At 37.5% G+C, this 23568-nt stretch overlaps 2 protein-coding genes across 2 annotated transcripts in view; both read left to right on the top strand.

Moving 5' to 3' along the window:
• The window catches only part of LOC112395833 (selection and upkeep of intraepithelial T-cells protein 1-like), a gene marked incomplete at its 5' end in the record, with an annotated part of 29590 nt that extends 11499 nt beyond the window's left edge, over window positions 1–18091 (top strand). The window contains 3 exon segments of the mRNA XM_024739247.1: window positions 13463–13597; window positions 15811–15923; window positions 17447–18091. Coding sequence (XP_024595015.1) covers window positions 13463–13597; window positions 15811–15923; window positions 17447–18091 — 893 coding nt within the window.
• Window positions 18092–18284: 193 nt separating this feature from the next.
• LOC112395818 (cullin-4B-like) lies at window positions 18285–20484 on the top strand. Its single transcript, XM_024739223.1, is given in 5 exon segments — window positions 18285–18423; window positions 18529–19323; window positions 19513–19584; window positions 19587–20279; window positions 20282–20484. Coding segments are annotated over 5 exon segments (1887 nt in total). The 5' UTR covers window positions 18285–18299.
• Window positions 20485–23568: the final 3084 nt, after the last annotated feature.

Raw genomic sequence — 23568 nt, 5'->3', positions numbered from 1 at the left:
ATGATAAGTTATTATGGACAATACAGAGAAATTATTTTTACTTAAACTGAAAAAAAAGACCTATAACCTATAACCACAAAAATGGGTATTTGTTTTTTCATCTTTACATCCACTGACTCTTGGCTTTCTCTGTACTACCTGTTGAGAGCTGCTAGATGTTGATGTGGCCAATTAGGACAACGAGCAAAACTAAAAGTAACAGTCAAGCTTTTATCCCCTTATTGTGGGCATATAAGAGGCCAAAAAAGGAAAGCTGTGGTGGCTCCTTACAGTTCCATTTCCCCCACAGAACATCACTGGGTAAGGGTCAGGTGACATGCAGCACAGGTAGGGGAAATTGTGTCTCACTATAAAGAACACTGAACAAAAGGCTCCTGCCATTTTATGGATGCAGGGGAGAGTGGATGGGGAGGAGAGACAGAGAAGGGCTAGAATGGAAAAATAGAGCAGAGAAGAAGCTTTTAGTCAAGACACCATCTCCCAATAAAAGAAGGTCTCAGAAGAGGCAACTAAAAAGCATCTCAGCTGAGGACCCCAATAACGAGGCCTCCAAAAGGAGGTACCTGGGCTGGGAATGCAGGTATGCATATGAGCATGGCTGCTGGAGGCCGGAGACCTAGTCCTTGACTGCAGCTTCCTCCAGAGAGTGCAAGGAGTTGACTGTGCACCAAGTCTGGTGTGGGGAGGACAGCTTTCCCGCATGGGACCTGCTATGCAAAGCCTTTGTAATTTCCTATGATCGGACATAAGGAATTACACATGGGAATCTGGCCTGGAGTCAGACCCTCATTACCTCTCCAATGTGGAGAAACATTCCACCCTTTGAGATTAAACAAAGGCAAGGACAAGTCCATGATTCCTACAGTACAGATTTATGCTTCTCATGCCTAGTTTCTGCCACTAAGAAAAACAACCCAATCAATATCTTTGCATCCAAAGGCACAGGTTAATGATACAGGGAAGCAGAAAGGAGCCTATACGCAGTATTCATCCACTCAAAAGTAAGGTTTTAATTTCATTCTTTTACATGTAGCTGTCCAGTTTTCCCAGTACCACTTATTGAAGAGGCTGTCTTGTCTCCATTGTATATTCTTGCCTCATTTATCAAAGATAAGGTGACCATATGTGTGTAGGTTTATCTCTGGGATTTCTATCCTGTTCCATTGATCTATATTTCTGTTTTTGTGTCAGTACCATACTGTCTTGATTACTGTAGCTTTGTAGTATAGTCTGAAGTCTAAGAGCCTGATTCTGCCAACTCTGTTTTTCTTTCTCAAGATTGCTTTGGCTATTCAGGGTCTTTTGTATTTCCATACAAATTGTGCAATATTTTCTTCTAATTCTGTGAAAAATGCCATTGGTAGTTTGATAGGGATTGCATTGAATCTGTAGATTGCTTTGGGTAGTATAGTCATTTTCACAATGTTGATTCTTCCAATCCAAGAACATGGTATATCTCTCTATCTGTTTGTACCATCTTTAATTTCTTTCATCAGTGTCTTATAGTTTTCTGCATACAGGTCTTTTGTCTCCTTAGGTATGTTTATTCCTAGGTATTTTATTCTTTTGATTGCAATGGTAAATGGGAGTGTTTCCTTAATTTCTCTTTCAGATTTTTCATCATTAGTGTATACGAATGCAAGAGATCTCTGTGCATTAACACCATACACAAAGATAAACTCAAAATGGATTAAAGACCTAAATGTAAGGTCAGACACTATAAAACTCTTAGAGGAAAACAGAGGCAGAACACTCTATGACATAAATCACAGCAAGATCCTTTTGACCCACCTCCTAGAGAAAGGGAAATAAAAACAAAAGTAAACAAATGGGACTTAATGAAACTTAAAGGCTTTTGCACAGCAAAGGAAACCATAAACAAGATGAAAAGACAACCTCAGAATGGGAGAAAATATTTGCAGATGAAGCAACTGATAAGGGATTAATCTCCTGAATATACAAACAGCTCATGCAGCTCAATATCAAAAAGACAAACAACCCAATCAAAAAATGAGCAGAAGACCTAAATAGACATGTTTCCAAAGAAGACATACAGATGGCCAAGAGGCACTTGAAAAGATGCTCTACATCATCTCCCCTCAATGGACTTGAGGGGAGAATGGACACAGGGAGGGGGAAAGGTAAGCTGGGACGAAGTGAGAGAGTGGCATGGACATATATACACTACCAAATGTAAAATAGCTAGCTAGTGGGAAGCAGCTGCATGGCACAGGGAGATCAGCTCAGTGCTTTGTGTCCACCTAGAGGGGTGGGAGGGAGACACAAGAGGGAGGAGATATGGGGATATATGTACATGTATAGCTGATTCACTTTGTTGTAAAGCAGAAACTAGCACACCATTGTAAAGCAATTATACTTCAATAAAGATGTTAAAAAAAAATCAGGTTTACCTGCTGACCCAGTGGGATTAAAAGAAGAGTTAGAATCAAGGAGAAATTTTACTGTCATTCACAGTGGAGGGGACCAGAATTTTTAAAACCGAATCCTGTTTTCATCCACTTGGTTCCCTAAGGCCATTTCTCAGCACTGCTCCTCTGTGTCCCATGGAGACCAACGAAAGAGTTGTGTTAGCCGCTCAAAGATTTTGCCAATTATCTTTTTGGTTTTCCCAGATTTCTACTTAAAAAAAATTAAGACAATACATTAATTGATTTGAAAGAGAAATTATACAATGTAGTCAATTGAAAAGACCAAGTTCACTCTACTTATCACCATTTACACTCTATTAATATATCTCACACTGCTAATATTATAGAGTTTATAGCAGCAACCTCATGACAGGCCAAAATTGAAAATGGTCAAACTTGACCATAAATTGAAATGCTCTAAATTAGCTATGAGATTTTTAAATTCTAAAAAATCAACCACTTCCCATAATCAAGTCAATTTTGTTTTACAAAGAAAAAATAATTTCCCTAAATTCATTTTCTACAATTTTTCTTAATGTTTTCTCTGTTTCTATCAAGTTTGTGTTAGGGTTTTTGTATGAATCTCATTGTTTTTTCAATAACTGCTTTCTCTGCACCCTTTCATTGAATGAGTTTAGCTCTTCTCCTGTGTTGATAAGTTGATTATTCCATTTTGATGTCTCTTATGTTTCACAATTTTTCAAGTTCCAGAAGGGTAAGGGGATGCATAAGAATGTTTAGAAAAATTGTAAAAGCAAATCCACAAATCCACTGCAGTTTCTGATGTGTCTTATGATGTAAGCATCACTATTATTGTGCAATAGCCTTTTCCAAGCAAACAAACACAACATATAGTGATTTACTGTTATCTGAGTTATGAGGGTACAGGAAGAGAGTGAGAAGACAGAGAGAAAGAAAGAGAGAGAGTGAATATATATTATTGATTATATTTTCACCGGGGTATTCATTTACTTCAGTTGCAAAGAGATACTGTGCAAATTAAATCAGACTCCTTTCTAGAATGCCTTTATTCCTTGTACACTTTCTCCCAGCAGAGGTTTCCCTCTCATTGATTTAAGCCAGGGAATTCAAGTTAATGACTTCTACATAAAAGTTCTTTCTTATGGCTTTTCCAAAGATGTTTTTGGCATCTCAGAGGAAATCAATTTGTTCTCAAACATGTTTTTATTTCAGCTACTTGCCTTTAGTAAAATTTGAATTTACAATACCTCAAGTACATTTTATTTCCTTGACAGGTTTCCTGCAAAATTAAGGGATTAAACAAGCATCAAATGTTTCATCTGGGACAGTGGATAAAGAGACTACAGAGGAACAATATGCTAAGATTTCCAAATAAAGTAACTGTGGCTTTACAATTTTATATAAAGCCAAATAATTGTCAGGTGGAGGGCAAGTAAAATATGTTTGTACACTCAAGTTTGCATTTCACTTGTAGCTCTTGTGCAAACTATGTTAACTTAAAAAAAAATAGGATAGAAAGTAATCAGAAGACAGATAGAAAGTAATCAGAAGACAGCAAATTAGGGGAATGACTGGAATAAAAACAATCTACAGGGCAAAATGGAAGTAACTCTGAAAATAGAAATAAATCTATACCCATCAGTAATTAAATGTCATATCTATCCATAATTAAACATGTCCATTGAAAGAAAACTATTTTCAAATCTATGATGTTTACAAGAGACTTAACTAATGCTCAATGACACAAAAGTTGAAAATACAGGGATGCAAAGACCAAAACTATGCAACTTTTACCAAAATATATGTTGAAAGATATATTAATATTCTGTAAAAAATAATTTAAAAAAAATAAGCAGGAATAAAATGGTCGTCCACAAAATAAAGATAAGAACCATGAACCAAAACTTTCTAAAAATTAGTGCATAGTACATAAACACTAATAATGCACTCTTAACCTTCCTACACTGTTGGTGGGAATGTAAACTGGTGCAACCACTATGGAGAACAGTATGGAGGCTCCTTTAAAAACTAAAAATAGAGTTATCATATGATCCAGCAATCCCACTCCTGGGCAAATATCCAGAAAAGACAAAAACTCTAGTTTGGAAAGATACATTCACCCCAATGTTCATAGCACCACTATCTACAATAGCTAAGACATGGAAACAACCTAAGTGTCCATCAACAGATGAAAGGTTAAAGAAGTTATGGTATATATATCTGCATAAGGCTCATCATGTACAAGGGAACCACACCATTCATGGTTGACTTATCAAAATCAGTGCAGGATGTAAGGTAATGAGAGGACATATTCAAAGTGCTGTTAAAATTTCAAAGAATTTGCATATGCTCCTTTAATTCTCCCTGTTTTTATATCGAGAGAGTCAGTCCATTTATTCTTTTTTAAAACTTTATCCAGGTATAATGATGTACATTATATCGCACACATTTAAAGTGTACAATATGACAAATTTTGACATATCCATACACCCTTCAAACTGTATAATTAATATCCATTAATTTCAAAATTTTCTTCATACTTCTCGATAATCCATTCTTTACTCTCTCCCCACCACTATCCTCAGGCAATCACTGATATGTTTTCTGTCAACAGATATTAGTATGTATCTTTTTTTAAAAATACATTTATTTATTTATTTTTGGCTGTGTTGCCTCTTCGTTGCTGTCCACAGTCTTTCTCTAGGTTGCGGTGAGCAAGGGCTACTCTGTTGCGGTGTGCGGGCTTCTCATTGTGGTGGCTTCTCTTGTTGCAGAGCATGGGCTCTAGGTGTGCAGGCTTCAGTAGTTGTGGCACGTGGGCTCAGTAGTTGTGGCTCCCAGGCTCTAGAGGGCAGGCTCAGTAGCTGTGGCACACGGGTTTAGTTGCTCTGCGGCAGGTGGGATCTTCCTGGACCAGGGCTCGAACCCGTGTTCCCTGCCTTGTCAGGTGGATTCTTAACCATTGCACCACCAAGGAAGTCCCTAGTATGTATCTTTTAGAATTTCATTTAAATGGAGTCATAAAGGGCATATTCATTTTTATCACACTTCTTTTATCCAGATTAATTGTTTTCAGATTTGTCCTGGTTGTTAAATGTACAGCTGAATAGTGTTCTATTGTATGGACATGAAACTCTTTGTTTAATCATTCAACTGTTGATGGACTTTTGGATTGTTTCCAGTTTTTTTTGCTCTGACAAATAGAGCTGCTATGAACATTTGCATGTAAGTTTTTGCATGATTGTATATGTCTTCATTTTCTTTGCTTAAATATTTAGTAGTAGAATGGCTAGGTCATATTACATGTCTAAGCTTCACTGTTTACAGAACTGCCAATTATTTTAAAAGTGGTTATACCATTTGAAAGTCGTACCAGCAGTGAATGAGAGTTTCAATTGCTCCACATTCTAGTCAACACTAAGGCCAGTCTTTGCATTTTTAGCCATTCTAATATGTGCATAATGGTAACTCACTGTGGTTTCAATTTGTCTTTCCTTAAAAACTATGATATTAAACATTTTTCATGTTCTTAACCTTCATTTCATATTAGTTCTAAAAGTAACTACTACATCTAATAGCAGTAACTTTTGGCAGTAACTTTTATTTTCCAAAGTCATTTCTTCTGTTTATAAATCTTTGGTTTTTATTCACTTTCCTGAATATCTTAAATCTGTTACACTACTGTCTTCTAGACTGAAGTATTACTATTAAAATATCTGATCTAGTCTGATTTTATTTTCCTTTCATGTTACTTGTTGTTTGGCTAGGTGACCAGAGGGATATTTTTCTTTTACTTTAAATGTCCAATTTTAATAGAACATGTCTTGCTATTGATTGTTTTGAGTCTGAATTCTTCTGCATGTGATGTGCTTAGTTAATATGTAGCATCAAATCTGGGTTGTTTTTTTTTTTCTGGAAGATTTTCTTGAATTATAGTTTTTAGTATTTGTTTTGTTCTTTTGATTTGGCTTTGCATTCCAATGTCTGCTATTATACATATTTTGAATCTTCATTGCCTGTATTCACTTATTTTTCACATTTTCTCCAAGCTTTTATATATCTTTATTCATGAATATACATTGGCACTTAGTTTTTGTTGGTAATGTTTCCCAGTGGATTTTGTTTTAGCTATCCATTGGGTTGTCCCAAAAGTTTCTCTGTTTATTATTATGTGGGGAAAGAGGAAGATTTATGTTCTAGGTCACATTTTCTATCTTTCCAGGATTTCCTTTGTGTGTGAATTTTTACATATAATTTTCTTTATACCTATAATTATTTAAAATATTTTTGAATTTCTAAAAGACTTTAAATTGTTTTAAATATTTTTTAATTGACATCCAACTAAATTTCAGTGTCATCAGAGAATGTGGCCTGTATGGTACTTATTATTAAAGTTTTTGGACTTCTGTAATTATAATATGTGATTACTGTTTGTTAATGTTTTATTTATGGTTGGAAGGAATGAAATTTTTATTGTTAGATATTGAAACTCTGTACTTCTTTCATCTTATTTTGTATATTATCCAACTATATCAGATTTCTTTTGATTATTACTTAGGGATTATTTTTTCCCTAGCCTTTTATAATTAAACCTTCTGTAGTCTTAAGTTTTAATTAGATTTAATTTAAATAGCATACTGCTGGATTTTTTTAACTCATTTTTGAAGTTTTACTAGAGTTCCTAGTCCATTTAAACTTATTGTGATGATGAAGATAGTTAGCTAAATTTACTTCCACTATCTTATTTTGTGTTTAATATTTGCCTCATCTTTTCTATGCTTTGTTATTTATTTTCCTTAATGTTCTGTTTGGGATAGATTGGATTTTTCTCAGTATATATTTTTCTTCTCTTTGTTCAAATATTTTAATTCTACTTGTGCAATATTAGAGACCCCATTAGAGATTTGGGGATTTAAAATTAAGTTAAAATGGTATACAATTTATCAGTCTATTAATCATTTTTCTCAAAAACAAAAAGTTTCCTGAGCATTTTAACTTTGTCCATATTCTAGCAATTTTTATGCTTTTTTCCCCTACTACATTAGTTTCCATCTTTCAGGTTTAACCAATGAGAAGAGATATTAGTGGCTTATAATATATTTCTTAAATTGGATCTTACAGATATATTTTTATCTCTACATAAATATCATCAATCTAAATAGTCATTTGAAAATATTTCAGGATTATAATGCTTAATACAAGTGAATTTTCAATTTCCCCTTTTACTCTGAGTTTGCATGTATTGTGCCTCCTGTCATTTTCCTTCATTATTTGACCCATTCATCAAGATACTTGGCAGGTATGTTTTATAAATGGCAGCTATATCAAGTAAAGCTGAAAATTCAAATCGCCTTTAATTCTGAAATTCCACATATTGGTATACATCTCATCGAAGCTCCTATACAAGGAGACACATTGAATAATTTTCTTAGCAGTATTGCATTTAGTACCAAAGATTGGAAATAGGAGAATGACACATAAAGTGTTACATGCCAATGCAAAAGAATGCTGAGAAAAGTGCCTTAAAATGAAATTTTAAATAGACATATGCACACATGTTATAAAATATACACACACACTTATAAATTCACAGTAAAGATGAACCTTAATTCCTGCTTAATGCTGATAAGGGTGTTGAAGCAATAAAATTGTTACTGAAAGCAACCCCAAATAGCATGAGAACCTGGGTACCTAGAACTCAACCAAGACTACTGAAGTAGAAGATCTTGAAAATGTAACCCAGATCAATGTTTTTCCTATCTGAACTTATCTGAGACAGGGAATCATATATCAATGACAAACAAATCTCAGAGGACTTTAAAATGAGGCAGAGAAAGAATACCTCAGAGCACCCACACTATCTGCCATGCACATTTATCGGTCCAAAATAATACAGTAATAAAATTAGCAGGGCTATGCTAATCATGAGTATAAATATGCTTTATAGCACACTTTTTATCCAATAAGCATTTGGTGGGAATTGGAAATATGGAAGAAAGAGAAAGGAAATGTAAAAATTAGGAAACCAGGATTTTCTAATAGGAACATGTTGAAAAAGCAGTATTAACCCTCATCTCTAAGTTCTTGTTTACTTTTAGTTCTATATGGAGTTATTTAGAAATTAGGATCAGTAAGGAAGAAGAGCAAGATCCAGAGATGTGGCAGAGCTTAGAGTTTCAAGTGATTTTGAGTAGAGCCAGCATATGGCTGTAATTAGACATCACTCCCTGCATACAGATGTACTGAAAGATATGGGAAAATCACAGCTGTGGCTTAAGGATTTCTGAGGACGCTAAGAAAACAAAGTAATTGGAGTCCCATAATAACACATAGACAAAGGACTTCAAACATCAAGTTACCTAGCATAGGGAAGAAATTCCGTTAATTTCTTTTATCTTTTAATTAGGTTGTCAATTATTTGCTTGAATACTTCCAAGTATGGTGAACTCACGATTATCTTGAGACAGACTTCTTCCTGGCTGGAGAATTCTGAATGTTAGAATTTTCTTTCTAGGATGTGTTAAAATCTACATCCATGTAAAGGGGTAAGGAGAGTAAACTTTAAGGCAAATTACAGTAAATAATCATTTTGGAGAAGAAAATCAGACAAAAATTTCTAAGCAGAGAACTCTAAAAGACAATTCTCTACATCTTTCAATTAGGGTTTATTGGTAGTTTTGGAGTTCATAAATTACATATCTATCAGAGGAAATCTGACATCAATCAGGGAAATGCATCAGAAGGCTATTAGCATGAAAGTCCACAGTTAAAAATTAAATAAACAGATAACAGGTCTTTTGTGCATTGAATTAAAAGAATGATTTTGTAAAATAAGTGTAGGAGGCATAAAGTTTCTTACTCTGATAAGTGACACAAGGGAAAATTTTAGTATATAAATTTATTTCAGGGTTGGCTTTCATAATGACTGAAGTTGTAACAAAGGCCAAGGGCAGAAACAAGTTCCAACTATAATCTAGAAGAAACTTGGAAGAAGTTTACATTCAGAGGGAGATCCACATAGTAGATATCAGGGAGATAGTCTTCCTAAAAAGCTAGAAGTCTTGAAGCAAAAATACTGACTTACAGAAATACAGTGATTGACTGAGCTTTTTATGCCAGGATAAAGGCATATAAAGTTGTTTAATTTGGTTCAAGAACCAGGAGATTTGGTTGTCTGTAAATTTCTCCTTAAACTAAAGTAGAATTAATTCTCTAAGGCCACTATGGAATCATCTTTATTCTCCCACTGTGGAGCACAGGCTCCGGACGCGCAGGCTCAGCGGCCATGGCTCATGGGCCCAGCCACTCCACAGCATATGGGATCTTCCTGGACCAGGGCATGAACCCACATCCCCTGCATCAGCAGGCAGACTCTCAACCACCGTGCCACCAGGGAAGCCCTAACCTACATTTTTAAATGATAGTGTCGTCTGGAACAAAATCCTGTTTGGAACTTAATTCCTTCCAATGTATCAAATAGATAATTCCATTATTTTCTTCCTTTTGTATTATCTGTTGAAAAGTCAGCTATCTGTCCTATTGTTGCTCCTTTGAAAACAATATGCCTTTTATTCTCAGACTGCTTTAAACAGATTTGTTTCAATTTGATTTCCATAGTCTGACTATGATGTGTTTGATATGGTTTATCCTGCTTGAGGTTCACATACCTCGATGAATACAGGGGTTTAAAAATAGCATTCCAGTCATTATTTCTTCAAATACATCTTCTGCTGTTGGGTGTCTAGTTACATATCTGTTAGTTCCTTTCACTGTTTCTCTTATATCCCTATGGATTTTTCTTTATTTTATATTCTTTTTCCTCTCTGTTCTTCAGTTTGTATATTTACAATTAAATAGTCTCCCAATTCCCTAATCCCATGTTCTTCCTGCTGAATATGCTGCTAAACTCTTTTTAATGATTTTTTTAATTTCAGAAGTTATATTTTCTCCTCCTGGGAATCCCCAATATTTTCCTACCATAGATTCCAGAGATAGATGTTATCTATCTCTTCCTCAGCATGCTTGAACAAATCAATTAAAGTTATTTTAAACTTATCAGATAATTTCACTATCTTAGTCAACTTCAGTCTGTTAGGTCTGTTTCTATTATCCATTTTTCCCCTTAGTTTAAATTCAGAGGTTTCTGTCCTTTCTCATATGTAAAAATAAAAAAATGATCTAAGGACATTGTGATCGTGTCCTTAAATGTGTGATTGTGTCCTTAAATGTGTGTCAACTTGACTACACTTTCCAGAATGCCCTTTCATTTATGTTTCCAGTTAGTGTAGGCCATAAGGAAAATTCGTGGGAGACTGAGGGTGGAAAGGAAGCAGCAGCCATTTTTTGTAGCTTGTATATGTTGCTGCTGATCTGCTGATTCCTTTCATTGGCATGATGTAGAAGGTACTTAGCACCTAATTTAACCTTAATTATTTCTGTAAAGGCCCTATCTCCAAATAAGTTACATTAGGGGTTAGGGTGTCAAAATATGAATTTTGGGCAAGGGCGTGGACCACAAACATTCAGTCTGTACCAGGGAAGCTACTTGATATTTCCAATACTCTCTCTTTGAAATTAATATATGTAATGTTAAATAGACATTTTACTTTTGATTAATTCTTGAGTTAGGAACTCATTTGAAATGTAATAATTCTAATGGCATCAACTGTATTAACATTATCATATTTCTCATTGGAATAATTGATGCATTATATTATGCTAATAAGTTTCCTAATAGTAAAGATCCTTCTGATCCTCTACTTGGATGAGCTAGAAGTTAATTTTAATCCATATCAGATAAGAAGAAGTAAAGCTGTCACTGTTTGCAGATGACATGATACTATACATAGAGAATCCTAAAGATGCTACCAGAAAACTACTAGAGCTAATCAATGAATTTGGTAAAGCAGCAGGATACAAAATTAATGCACAGAAATCTCTTGCATTCCTATACACTAATGATGAAAAATCTGAAAGAGAAATTAAGGAAACACTCCCGTTTATCATTACAACAAAAAGAATAAAATACCTAGGAATAAACCTACCTATGGAGACAAAAGACCTTGATGCAGAAAACTATAAGACACTGATGAAAGAAATTAAAGATGATACAAACAGATGGAGAGATATACCATGTTCTTGGATTGGAAGAATCAACATTGTGAAAGTGACTATACTTCCCAAAGCAATCTACAGATTCAGTGCTATCCCTATCCAACTTTCAATGCCATTTTTCACAGAACTGGAACAAAAAATTTCACAATTTGTATGGAAACACAAAAGTCCCCGAATAGCCAAAACAATCTTCAGAAAGAAAAATGGAGATGGCGGAATCAGGCTCCCTGACTTCAGACTATACTACAAAGCTACAGTAATCAAGACAGTATGATACTGTGGTATCATCTCACACGGGTCAGAATGGCCATCATCAAAAATTCTACAAACAATAAATGCTGGAGAGGGTGTGGAGAAAAGGGAACCCTCTTGCACTGTTGGTGGGAATGTAAATTGATACAGCTGTATGAGAGCAGTATGGAGTTTCCTTAAAAAACTAAGAATGGAACTACCATACGACCCAGCAATCCCACTACTGGGCATATACCCTGAGAAATCCTAATTCAAAAAGAGTCACGTACCACAATGTTCATTGCAGCTCTATTTCCAATAGCCAGGTCATGGAAGCAACCTAAGTGTCCATTGACAGATGAATGGATAAAGAAGATGTGGCATATATATACAAAGGAATATTACTCAGCCATAAAAAGAAACGAAATTTAGTTATTCGTAGTGAGGTGAATGGACCTAGAGTCTGTCATACAGAGTGAAGTAAGTCAGAAAGAGAAAAATAAATACTGTATGCTAACACATATATATGGAATCTAAAAAAAAAAAAGACATGGTTCTGAAGAACCTAGAGGCAAGACGGGAATAAAGACACAGACCTACTAGAGAATGGCCTTGAGGACACGGGGACGGGGAAGGGTAAGCTGGGACAAAGTGAGAGAGTGGCATGGACATATATACACTACCAAATATAAAATCGATAGCTAGTGGGAAGCAGCCACATAGCAAAGGGAGATCATCTCAGTGCTTCGTGACCACCTAGAGGGGTGGGATAAGGAGGGTGGGAGGGAGTGTGATGCAAGAGGGAAGAGTTATGGGGACATATGTATACGTATAGCTGATTCACTTTGTTATAAATCAGAAACTAACACACCATTGTAAAGCAATTATACTCCAATAAAGATGTTAAAAAATAAATAATAAAATAAAGTGGTGATGACCTGAAAAAAAAAAAAGTAGGGTATGTGTAAAATAATTCTGCATCATCCAAACAATGGAAAACTTTGCAACCATAGAAGGAATAGGAAAAAAAATCATACACTGATATGAAGTTTCTTCCTGTTTACACAATTATGTTAAAAAAAAAAAAGTAAGTTGCAAAGCAAAGTATATACCATATTAGCATTTAAAAAGAAGATATGGATATATAAATATTTATATATTGATGTATATAATACTTTTATATCTGTATATATGTACATGTGTATCTTTTAAAATATTTATTTATTTATTTGGCTGCACCAAGTCTTAGTTGTGGCATGCGAGCTCTCTTAGTTGCAGCATGTGAACTCTTAGTTGCAGCGTGTGGGAGCTAGTTGCCTGACCAGGGATCAAACTTGGGGCCCATGCATTGGGAGCATGGAGTCTTAGCCACTGGACCACAAAGGAGGTCCCTACATGTGTATGTTTATGTATATTATGCACATATATAAATATGCAAACTATATCAGGAAGTGGTCCAGGGTAGCATTGCCAAGGAAATGTGGAGATGACTCTTTTCTGTCCTTACCTGCTACCCTCAGATCCATGATGGCCTCCTCATAGGTGTCACCGTCTTTAAAGAAAGAGTGGTACTGCCCCCCATCAAGAACACTGATTGTGGATCCTGAGGGTCACTTTGCCCTCTCCCAGCGTGCCCTTCAGAAGCACTGTGTGATTCATATAGCTGTAGTGCTTTTTCCAGAGAGTTCTTCCCCATCCTTGTACAGGTAAACCAGACGGGAAGAGTGCTCGTGAAACCACACTGTGGCAGGGACAGCTGGCAGCAGAGCTCAGCACTTTTGCCCGCCAGGACCACCTGGTGGCTCCTGGAGCTGCTCACAGTGAAGTGCTCTGCGGAAGAAGTCCGAGACCGGATTTATTCTGAAGGCCACAGGAGAATGCATCACCTAGGTCCCTCTGCTCTGGACACATGGGTCTTCTTCCTGATTCTTGATGCCAAGTCCTTTCTGACTTCAGAACTTTGCTCTCAGAGATATCTTTGCTCTGACAGCAGTGCTTTTCTCTCAGACCCTCCCATCACTGCCTCCTTCTTACCTCTCAGGTCCCAGCTTAAATGTCAACTCCTTAGAGAAAAATTTTATCACCATCCACTTAACATTTCCCGTAATCATATCTTCAGTAGCACATATCATTACCTGATACTTTTAATTCCTGTCTTTATTTTCTCTCATAACCAACTAATATGTAAGCCACACAACAACAGAGTCTCTATCTTTTTAAAAAATTCTCTTTATTATCCCCAGTCCATAAAGCATTGCCTGAATGTGGTAGGCACTCCATAAATATTTAATAAAGGAATGTGGATAGTCCCCAATATTGAGAGGTGGGAGGTGGACCGCTATTGCTGAACAACAGCCTTTACTTATCAGATACACCAGCTGCTTTTTTCAGTATCAGTTTTTGGCGAGTTAAAAATGGCCACAAATATTTTGATGCTCCATCCATGAAGAGAAAGTGCCTATGTCCCCTCCTCTTAAAACTGTGTTCTGATATTGCTTTGCTCAACAGAATATGGCAGAAGACAACCTGCAATAGTTTCTGGGTCTGTCTTAAGAAATGAGCTGGTCTCATTTGTCTTTTTGTTGTTGTTGTTGTTTTTGTACCATTCTTTCTGGAAGCCGTCAGCAGCCATGTACAAAGTCTGACAACCCTGAGACCATCATGACAGAAAGGCCATGGGTTAACATGTCAGTTGACAATCCCAGGGGATCCCAACCTTCCAGCCTACTCCACCGAAGGGCTAGACATGTGAATGAAGCCACCTTGAGCCCTTTGGAACACTCCACCCACTAGCTGAATATACCAAGAGACCTCAGTCTATGTCATGTGGAACAGAAGAGTCACGCAGCTGAGCACTGGCCAGAATTCCTACCCAACAAGATGTGAGATATAATAAAATGGTTGCTTTAAATCACTAATTTGGGGGATAATTTTCTATGAAGCTATAGGTAACTATAACAAGCTCCTCCCATAATCTTAGTTTTTCCTCTTTTTGATTATGCCAGATTCATTCCTGTCTCTGTCAAGAGTGTTTATCCTTTTCACTGTAAGGTATCCAAATTATCAGACTTAAGGCCTATTGCTCTAAGAGAAATTTGTGGACAGCTCCAGCTCACGCCAACGTCTCCTTTATCTGAGGTCCTACTAAACTTATAATTCATATCATCACATAAATGATCGTGGTTTGTTCTTAAATATAAGGGATCTATTCATTATGACTACTTGTCGGTGAGAACTTGAGTCTCCCGAGAGTAGATATTAGCCAGGTATCTGTCTCTTCTCCTTGGCACAGCATTGCAGCATGGAGCTGGGGCTCAGAAAGACACAGAAACTGAAATAACATTTTATAATCATAGGTTGTTTTAACACTAATTTCTATCCTCAGAACTAGAACAGAAAGGGTAGAATCTGAGGAACAGCAGTGAAAAAGCCTCCTCATTTTCTTCACTGTCATTTACCTTCACTATTTTTAATTATAGATGTGACACACTATGAAAAAGAAGTAGATATCCCTACCTGAGGTGATTACTATCATCTGTGTAAGAGGAGAATGACCACTGAGTATCCAGCTACGTAAGAAAATGCCGGCTCCATCACACCTGGAAAATGAAAGAGCAATTGTGGGATCAGGCAACAAGAATCATGGTAACTCAGAAAAAAAAACAGAGAATTTTGAAATCCTGTCTTTTGAGAGAATTCCCTTTGATGTGCAACTAAACGATTTAGTCAAACCACAGGTGTCGGACCCACTGAGATTATGTCTTTTCCTCTCTCCTTCCTGTGCCTTTACTGTGGCTCATTGTCTTCATTAGATTACTATTGTGAAGGGCATCTGTGGTAGACGAGAGCATAAATGGTGTACAGAACCCAGATATGCATATGCCACACTCACTTGGCCTCATCTGCATCTTGGCTTAAGCTACTTGCTCAGTTCAGAGACCTGGCTACTGCCTCTGAGGTTACCTCACTTCTTAATGGGAACACTTGTGTGCCCTCTCCTCTGGGCGACAAGCCAGCTTTAGCAAAACATTCATAATCCCACTGTTATTGGCAGGGTCTGACCTGCCTGGATCCATGGACCTTCTGGCTCCACCCACTACTTCTACATTCAAAGGAAATGACACATCAGGGAGGTGGGATCTAGATTCCCCAGCAGCTGCCCAGAAGGTCTGTGTAAAAAAAAATCAGGTAGAACGGTGTGTAAAAAGTATCAGACAGAATGCTGTGTTAACTGCCTGCCAGATAAACTTGGATCAGTCAGATACAAGAAATTAGAAGAAGTAAGAAGATAAATGCCTGTCCTTTCTTGCTTTATCTCCTAATTTCCCCCCTCACTCTTGCTGCCTAAATTGCTACCCTACTCCAATAAACATTTAGTAATAATTTGGACACGGGCTCTTTTTTCTAGGGATCCTAAACAGGGAAAAAACAAACAAACAAACAAACACTGCTTAAGTATGGAGTTACATATTAGCATGCTGGAATTAGGAACATGTATTTGGTTTCATATACTCAACAGTTAAGCAACATCTGGTTCACGAAGAATCTCAAATATGTCAATAAATAAAATGCTAGATTTTACCTGCTGGAAAACGGAGTGCATAAATGCAAAATATAAGCTGTGTAAATCTGTTTTGAGATGCGTGTGTTACAATACAAGAATATAAAATAATGTATTAAAGGAGAGAAAAGTTACAGGTAAGGTGTCTCTTGCAGTGATTTAATATATCCATTTAAAAAATAAGTGGAATTGGAAAGAGTGTGATAGATGAAAGCAGTGTCAAAGAGTAGGGGTAGATATTTGCAAAACATCAACTGATTAAGGGCTCATATCAAAATTTTAATTTTAAAAATTATTTTTAAGGTAGATACGCTGAAAGAAAAATAGTTAAAGGACCTGAACAATCTCAGCATAGAAAATACCCAAATAGCAGTAAAGATAAGAAACGGTAGAGACCCTCGTTAAGAATCAGGAAAATGCATATTAAAACCACAATGCAATGTCACACTCACTAGAATGGGTACCATAAAAAAGGCTGACAATACCAAGTTTTGATGAGGCTGCGGTGTGATGCAGTGCACAGGGCATTTCTCATGTTCATGGCTGGTGAGAGTACAGTGGTAGGATGATATTTGAAAGCACTTTAGCATCTTCTACTAGAGTTGAAAATAAACATAGCCTATGATCCAGCAATTCTACTTCAGGAACATAATCAATAGAAATGTATGCACAAATGCACAAAAGACATATGCAATACATTTCCAGATAACATTAATGGTAATAACTAAACTGGAACAATACAATAAGCCTAAACATACAAGCCAAGAGGGAGAAAAGGAGGAGGAGCTGCAGCCTCACAGACTTACTGAGTTGCTCCTGCAGAAAGTGGGGAGAGAGAGGGAAAAGCAGGGGACGGGGATGGCACGGCCATTTATCTGTCTGTCTCCTCATTCGCTCTCCCCCCTTGTTCTGCTCACTCCTGGTGTCAGCCTATCCTCCTTCCCAAACCCTCCCATTCCCCCGCTGGAGCGCCCCCTTCACTTTCCTTCTCGTCCTCTGTGTTTCTCCTCTCTTTCTTCCCTTCCCCCTCTAGCATTGCCACCTTCTCTCCTACACGCACGCAGGCATATAAACGTAGGTTTTTGAAGCTGTCTGCCTGTTGACCCCGCTATTTTCATGTTTCCAACAGGTTTTTCTTCCCCCAATCCCTCAGCTGCTGCCCCTGCTGCTCAGGAGGTCAGATCTGCCACTGATGGTAGTACCAGCACCACCCCGCCCTGGTGTAATACCAGCACCACCACTCACCTCTGCCAAGAAGAGAAAGTTAAACAGCAGCAGTAGCGGCAGTAACAGTAGTAACGACAGAGAAGACTTTGATTCCACCTCTCCCTCCTCTTCCACTCCTTTACAACCTAGGGATTCGGCACCCCCTTCAACCTCGTCCTTCTCCTGCCTGGGGGTTTCAGTGGCTGCTCCCAGCCACGTATGGATACAGAAGAAGCTGCGTTTTGAAGACACCCTGGGGTGTGTAGGGTTTGATGCGAAGATGGCTGAGGAATCCTCCTCCTCCTCTTCACCTTCACCAACTGCTGCAACATCTCAGCAGCAGCAACTTAAAAATAAGAGTATATTAATCTCTTCTGTGGCTTCAGTGCATCACACAAACGGCCTAGCCAAATCTTCTACCACCGTCTCTAGTTTTGCCAACAGCAAGCCTGGCTCTGCTAAGAAGTTAGTGATCAAGAACTTTAAAGATAAGCCTAAATTACCAGAAAGCTACACAGATGAAACATGGCAGAAACTGCAAAAAGCAGTGGAAGCCTATCCAGGATAGTACTTCAATTAAGAACAATTTAGAAGAACTCTATCAGTCTATGGAAAACCTCTGTTCTTACAAGATTTCTGCAACTTGTGCAAACAGCTGAGGCAGATTTGTGAAGATCACATGAAAGCACAAATTCATCAGTTCAGAGAGGATTCATTGGATAGAGTTCTTTTTTCTAAAGAAGATCGATAGATGTTGGCAAAACCATTGCAGACAAATGATCATGATCAGTAGCAGTTTTTTGTTTCTGGATAGGACTTACGTTCTTCAAAATTCAATGCTGCCGGGCTTCCCTGGTGGCGCAGTGGTTGGGGGTCTGCCTGCCGATGCAGGGGACATGGGTTCGTGCCCCGGTCCGGGAGGATCCCACATGCCACGGAGCGCCTGGGCCCGTGAGCCACGGCCGCTGAGCCTGCGTGTCTGGAGCCTGTGCTCCGCAACGGGAGAGGCCACAGCAGTGGGAGGCCCGCGTACAAAAAAAAAAAAAAAAAAAAAAAATTCAATGCTACCTTCCATTTGGAAAAGGAATAGTGAAGCAATTGATAGAAGTTTACTCCGAAGCCTTTTAAGCATGCTCTCTGATTTGCAAATTTATCAGGATTATTTTGAACAACGATTTTTGGAAGGAACTAACCGATTCTACGCAGCTGAAGGCCAAAAATTAATGCAGGAAAGAGAGGTTCCTGAATATCTTCATCATGTTAACAAACGTCTAGAAGAAGAAGCAGACAGACTTATTACTTACTTAGATCAGACCACCCAAAAGTCATTAATTGCTACTGTGGAAAAACAACTTCTAGGTGAACACTTAACAGAGATTCTTCAGAAAGATTTAAATAAACTCCTTGATAAAAACCGAATTCAAGATTTATCTCACCTGTATCAGCTCTTCAGTAAAGTTCGAGGTGGCATTCAGGTTCTCTTACAGCAATGGATTGAATACATTAAGGCATTTGGTAGCACTATTGTAGTTAATCCTGAAAAGGATAAAACCATGGTTCAAGAATTGCTGGCTTTTAAAGATAAGGTTGACCATATAATTGATATCTGTTTCCTGAAGAATGAAAAACATATCAATGCCATGAAAGAAGCATTTGAAACATTCATTAACAAAAGACCAAACAAACCTGCTGAACTTATAGCTAAGTATGCAGATTCAAAGCTTCTCGCAGGCAACAAAGAAGCTACAGATGAAGAACTTGAGAAAATGTTGGATAAGATTATTATATTTATTTATTTTTGTGGTATGCAGGCCTCTCACTGTTGTGGCCTCTCCCGTTGCGGAGCACAGGCTCCGGACGCGCAGGCTCAGCGGCCATGGCTCACGGGCCTAGCCGCTCCACGGCATGTGGGATCTTCCCGGCCCGGGGCACGAACCCGTGTCCCCTGCATCGGCAGGTGGACTCTCAACCACTGCGCCACCAGGGAAGCCCCTATGATTATATTTAGATTCATCTATGGCAAGGATGTTTTTGAGGCCTTCTATAAGAAAGATTTAGCCAAGTGCCTGTTGGGAAGAGTGCATCTGTGGATGCTGAAAAATCAATGCTGTCCAAACTTAAACATGAATGTGGAGCTGCTTTCACCAGCAAACTTGAAGGAACGTTTAAAGACATGGAACTTTCTAAAGACATCATGATTCAATTCAAACAGTATATGCAGAACCAGAATGTACCTGGGAATATTGAATTAACTGTGAATATCCTGACGGTGGGTCATTGGCCAACATATGTGCCTATGGAAGTTCATTTACCACCAGAGGTGGTAAAATTTCCGGAGATTTTCAAGACCTTTTACCTAGGCAAACATAGTGGCAGGAAACCTCAGTGGCAGTCAACCCTAGGACGCTGTGTGCTAAAGGCAGAATTTAAAGAGGGTAAAAAGGAACTCCAGTTCTCTCTTTTGCAAACACCGGTGCTGCTGATGTTCAATGAGGGAGAGGAGTTAAGTTTGGAAGAGATCAGGCAGGCTACGGGAATAGAGGCTGGAGAGTTAGGGAGAACCCTGCAGTCATTGGCCTGTGGCAAAGCTAGAGTTCTGATGACAAATCCAAAGGGTAAAGCTATAGAAGATGGTGACAAGTTCATTTGTAATGACGATTTCAAGCACAAACTTTTCAGGATAAAGGTCAATCAAATTCAGATGAAAGAAATGGTTGAGGAACAAGCAAGCACTACAGAAAGAAGAGTATATCGGGACAGTATGAAATGGATGCTGCAATTGTTCAAATTATGAAGATAAGAAAGACGCTTAGCCACAACCTTCTTGTTTCGGAAGTGTACAACCAGTTGAAATTTCCCGTAAAGCCTGCTGATCTTAAGAAGAGAAGAGAATCCTTAACTGACCTGGACTACATGGAAAGAGATAAAGAAAATCCAAACCAGTACAACTATATTGCATAAAATGTTGGCCTTGGAGCATTTGGTGTCATAAGCAGTAGCCAGTGGATAAACTAACCTGTCATTACTTGACTTCTTTTATACTACCAATGACCAGATGAAGCAGTGTAATGGAAATAGTTGAGTGGCTTTTCAGCGGTTAACATGCCCATTTAAAGAGTAATACTTACCTTTAAGAAGAATGTTGTTGAACACTTTGCATGTTATTTAGTATGATGTGCAGAAAACTAAAAGTACCTGGTCTTCATGATTACTATTTGGAACTGGGGAAGAGGTCCCTATGGCTATTTTAAAAAAAGAGGAGGAATGTTCTTATGTACCATTAATTATGAAGCAAAAGGTTTATTTGCTTAAAATGTCATTTAAAGATACTTAAACTGCATGCAAACTTTATTTACTGTACAGAGTACTGGATGTATTTATCAAATAGAAAAACCACTCTGGACTTGGTTGTTCACCTGTTTTGTGATTTCCCTTGAAGAGAAAAATAAGTTGTCATAGCTATTGATATTTTACTAAGTAATGTTCTGTTACACTGAAAGGGATGTTTTTAAAAACTTTATTTGGAAACAAGTTTTCAAGCAGAGGGACAGTTGCTTACGTGGTCTTGTATACACACAACCTAAAATGTTCCCATGGGATGTGTGTATATGGTTCAGCCCTGAGTTTACTGTGCTGATTAACAGGTACTTATAAAAATAGCTGAAATAGAAAAGTGCTGGTCAGTTGTACTAGAAGAACATGGTAGGAGAGAAATATCCAACTCTTCATATTAAAAATGAATATAATATGAACATCACAAAAGAGAACAAAACCCACGTGTTTTGTAACTTTTTACAAGAGCAAAAATTCATAAACTAGTTTTCAACTTCCTTTAGACGTTAATGTTGTTTGGACAGTTTTGTCTTTAACTTGGACCAATTGTAGATTCTTACAGGCTTCCTGGGATTTAGCATTCCTATTTTCTCTACCAAAGTTTTTTTTTGGAAGCACCTCAACTCTCCTTTTTGTTGACATATAAGCATTTCCTATCATCCTTATTTTAACTTCCTAAAGCCCTAGATAGAACTAGATCCTTCCTCATTTCCCCCACACACCCCCTAGTTGCGAATTTCAAATTCTGTATTATGCTGACATTATTCCTTTCAAACTTGCTTGAAGATAAAGAGTTCTCATAGCCACTGGACACCTACCTTTCAGGGGAATGTCCTAGGATTGTTCATACATAGAAAATAGCAAAAGTATTGTTTTTCAAATTGATAATGTGAGTAGAAGACTTCTCTTTCACCATCAGTGGTCTTTTGTTTTGCTTCCTTGTTTGTTTTTCCATGAAGCTTTGAAGGGAATTGATCTTGGAGGAGAAGCAGAAATTTTGTTTTAATTTTTTATTTTTTGCGGTACGCGGGCCTCTCACTGCTGTCGCCTCTCCCGTTGCGGAGCACAGGCTCCGGACGCGCAGGCCCAACGGCCATGGGTCACGGGCCCAGCTGCTCCGCGCATGCACGGATCGGGGCACGAACCCGTATCCCCTGCATCGGCAGGCGGACTCCCAACCACTGCGACACCAGGGAAGCCCTGTGTTAATTTTTTTAAAAATCAGAACTGCTTTAATGCTTTTTGCAACAGTGTAATTCCTTGACTATTTGGAACCATTAGGAAGAATACCTCGGTCCTAACCCTCAACTGAGACTTTTGGCTCTTGTGTTTGCTATTGATTGTTTTCTTGAGTTCTTAAAGAACTGTAACCAGCTATTTTTTTTAAGAAGTTGCTTGTTTTCTTTATAATTGCATCAACTTACACACTGTTGTCCAACAATATGTGGTGTTTAGAATGCCTTCCTATTTTTGAGCAGCCATTGCCCGTATTTTCTTAGCACCTCCCTGGTTTCCTTACATGAACTTATCTGACAAGGAAATGCAGCCATTTTGTTTGCCCTCTCTCCGTACTGGACCATCTAAGTCAATGTTCTAACTCATCCCTGATGGTCTGTGAGATACGTAGACTGTTCCACCAGACTCGATAATCACTCTTAAGGAAATTTTAGGTAGAACTGGTACTATTAGGAGACTCTTGGTGTCACCTTTGTTACCTTGAAAGCCGGTCCCTTCCCTGAGGCTCTTAATTTTTTGAAAACTTGATGCTATTTCAGCTGAAAAAATTGGTGAGACTATTAAACAAGTTGAGGGGAGCTGTTTAAGAAATTGAAAAATAATCACAAACAACATTGGATAATTGTGACTTTCAGTTCTGTATCAGTTGAATTTTTGTGCTCTTTTCCCTGTGTACGTGGTGATTATATTTTTCTCCAATAAAACTTTTATTAAAAACAAACAAACAAAACATACAAGCCCAAATAATATCAACATCCAGCAAACAATTTCACAAACATAATAACTGATTTTTTTATTAATCAATTTGTTTAAATTGCTTATAATTCATAATAATTTAGCCATATGTTCTTTTGAGTTTTTAATACAAAAATCATATTTTCTGAATAATACTTAATTTTTTAAATTAAAAAGTCAAGTCTATTCAAAATATTCTGTAGAGTCAATGCTCTTTCAGTCATAATGTTGACTTTATTTTTTTGTTGTTTTGTTTTGTTTTATATTATGAATCTTAAAAGGATGACCCTAAAACATACATAGAACAGTAATGGGCCAAAAAGAGCAAAGATTCTTCTGAAGAAGAAAAATAATGTGAGAAAGCCTAAATTAAAGGATATCAAGACTTAATTATAAAGCTACTCTAATTGAAAGAATCGTGAAGTTAGTGTTGATATAGACAAATAGATAAATCAACAAAATGGAGATCCCAATATCATACCCAAACACATGGAAACCTGATCCATGACAGGACTAGGATTGCAAATTAATGAAGAAAGAATTACTGTTCTGTGAATGGTGCTGAAACGGCTTCACAGGAAAAGCAGAGCCTTAGAATCTCCACTTCACACCACACACAAATGTGTCCCGAATGGATCAAATTAACAAAGATTAATCCTTTTTGAAAGCCAAAGCTATGCAAATGTTAGACCATTTTATAACAGCAAACTTTTCATGAAATTGAAATATGAACAAATTCCT

This window comes from Neophocaena asiaeorientalis, unplaced genomic scaffold (assembly GCF_003031525.2).
Source record: "Neophocaena asiaeorientalis asiaeorientalis breed wild unplaced genomic scaffold, Neophocaena_asiaeorientalis_V1.1 scaffold138, whole genome shotgun sequence".
Lineage (NCBI taxonomy): Eukaryota > Metazoa > Chordata > Mammalia > Artiodactyla > Phocoenidae > Neophocaena > Neophocaena asiaeorientalis.
This window is presented reverse-complemented; position numbering and strand designations above follow the sequence as displayed.